This window comes from Sphaeroforma arctica (assembly GCF_001186125.1).
Source record: "Sphaeroforma arctica JP610 unplaced genomic scaffold supercont1.9048, whole genome shotgun sequence".
Taxonomy (NCBI): Eukaryota; class Ichthyosporea; order Ichthyophonida; genus Sphaeroforma; species Sphaeroforma arctica.
This window is the reverse complement of record NW_014031510.1, coordinates 1-1,138: the sequence shown is the minus strand read 5'-3', so window position 1 is coordinate 1,138 and position 1,138 is coordinate 1. Positions and strand designations below refer to the sequence as shown.

Sequence of the window (1,138 nt, the reverse complement as noted above, 5' to 3'; positions counted from 1 at the left end):
TCTGTACTGTGCGCCGTGCCTGTTTAGTTGCATGTGTTTATTTAGCTATTCTGTATAAAGATTGGCTAGCTACATCAAAGTTATGTAAAAGGTTGCCGGATCAGTTTGACTGGCATGGGTAATCGGGACTTGTATGTATTAAGCTACCTTTAGACTTGTCCATATGTCCACACTTTATGCGTGCAGGCATCTTATTTGCGTATTGGCTATTGCTTGACCTGCATATGTCCACACTTCTATGAGCTGTGTTTGATAAAACTACGTTGGTGATTTGTAGAACTTCATCATGATAACGTCAATTTATTCCATATCCGTAATCTATTTTCGAATAGTTGAGTAAATTCACAAGAAATAACGATGGTCTACTTTATTGTTTCTTTCTACAGAGCCATATGTGTACCTGAACCCCATCTTTAATGGAGCCGAATCACAGCAATCCGAGGATTGCGAGTATATCGATGGTGAGGATGACAAAGATTGCATTTTCGAATCGGGTGTCAAGAACATTCTGAACTTCCCGAATGTGAGATGTAACTCCATTCAAGAGTTCAAAGTAGAGATGTTTGATAATGATACTGGATTCGATGACGATCTTGGCGAATTTGACTGGATGTACGAACTCAAAACGATGAACGCCACAGGTGAATACAAAACCTTCTCGAAGGAACTTGATAGCACATTTTTCTCCAACGGGGAGCTTCAATTCAAAGTACAAATTGTACTACCCAGAGGCGCCGACCCTTCACCGTCGCCTACACCTTCAGTCTCGCCAGCTGCCTAAGTAATAGCATTAAAACGAACAAATAATTATCAAACATCCACTAATCTGGACGCTCAGTAATATATATATATTAAACGTGGCCACCCTATTCGAAAATATATCTGTACGCAACTACGCATAAATGCACTATCGAATAACCAATTCTACAGCAACTCCACATACGTATATATATATATATATATTTCTCTTCATAGAAACTACATACATGTATATATGTATATATATATATATTAATATGTTTCATTTCCCTTTTCTATATTTATCTACATATTGTATATATATGTAATTATATTTATATATATATATATATATGTATATTTATATGTATATGTATATGTATATATATATGAACATACA

General features: G+C 35.5%; 1 protein-coding gene across 1 annotated transcript; it reads left to right on the top strand.

The window, feature by feature from the left end:
• Positions 1-388: 388 nt before the first annotated feature.
• SARC_16847 (hypothetical protein) lies at positions 389-781 on the top strand (the record flags this gene model as incomplete). The annotated part of the gene is made up of 1 exon (XM_014289050.1): positions 389-781. A coding segment is annotated over one exon (393 nt), but the record flags the coding sequence as incomplete, so codon positions are not given.
• Between the last annotated feature and the right edge of the window lie 357 nt (positions 782-1,138).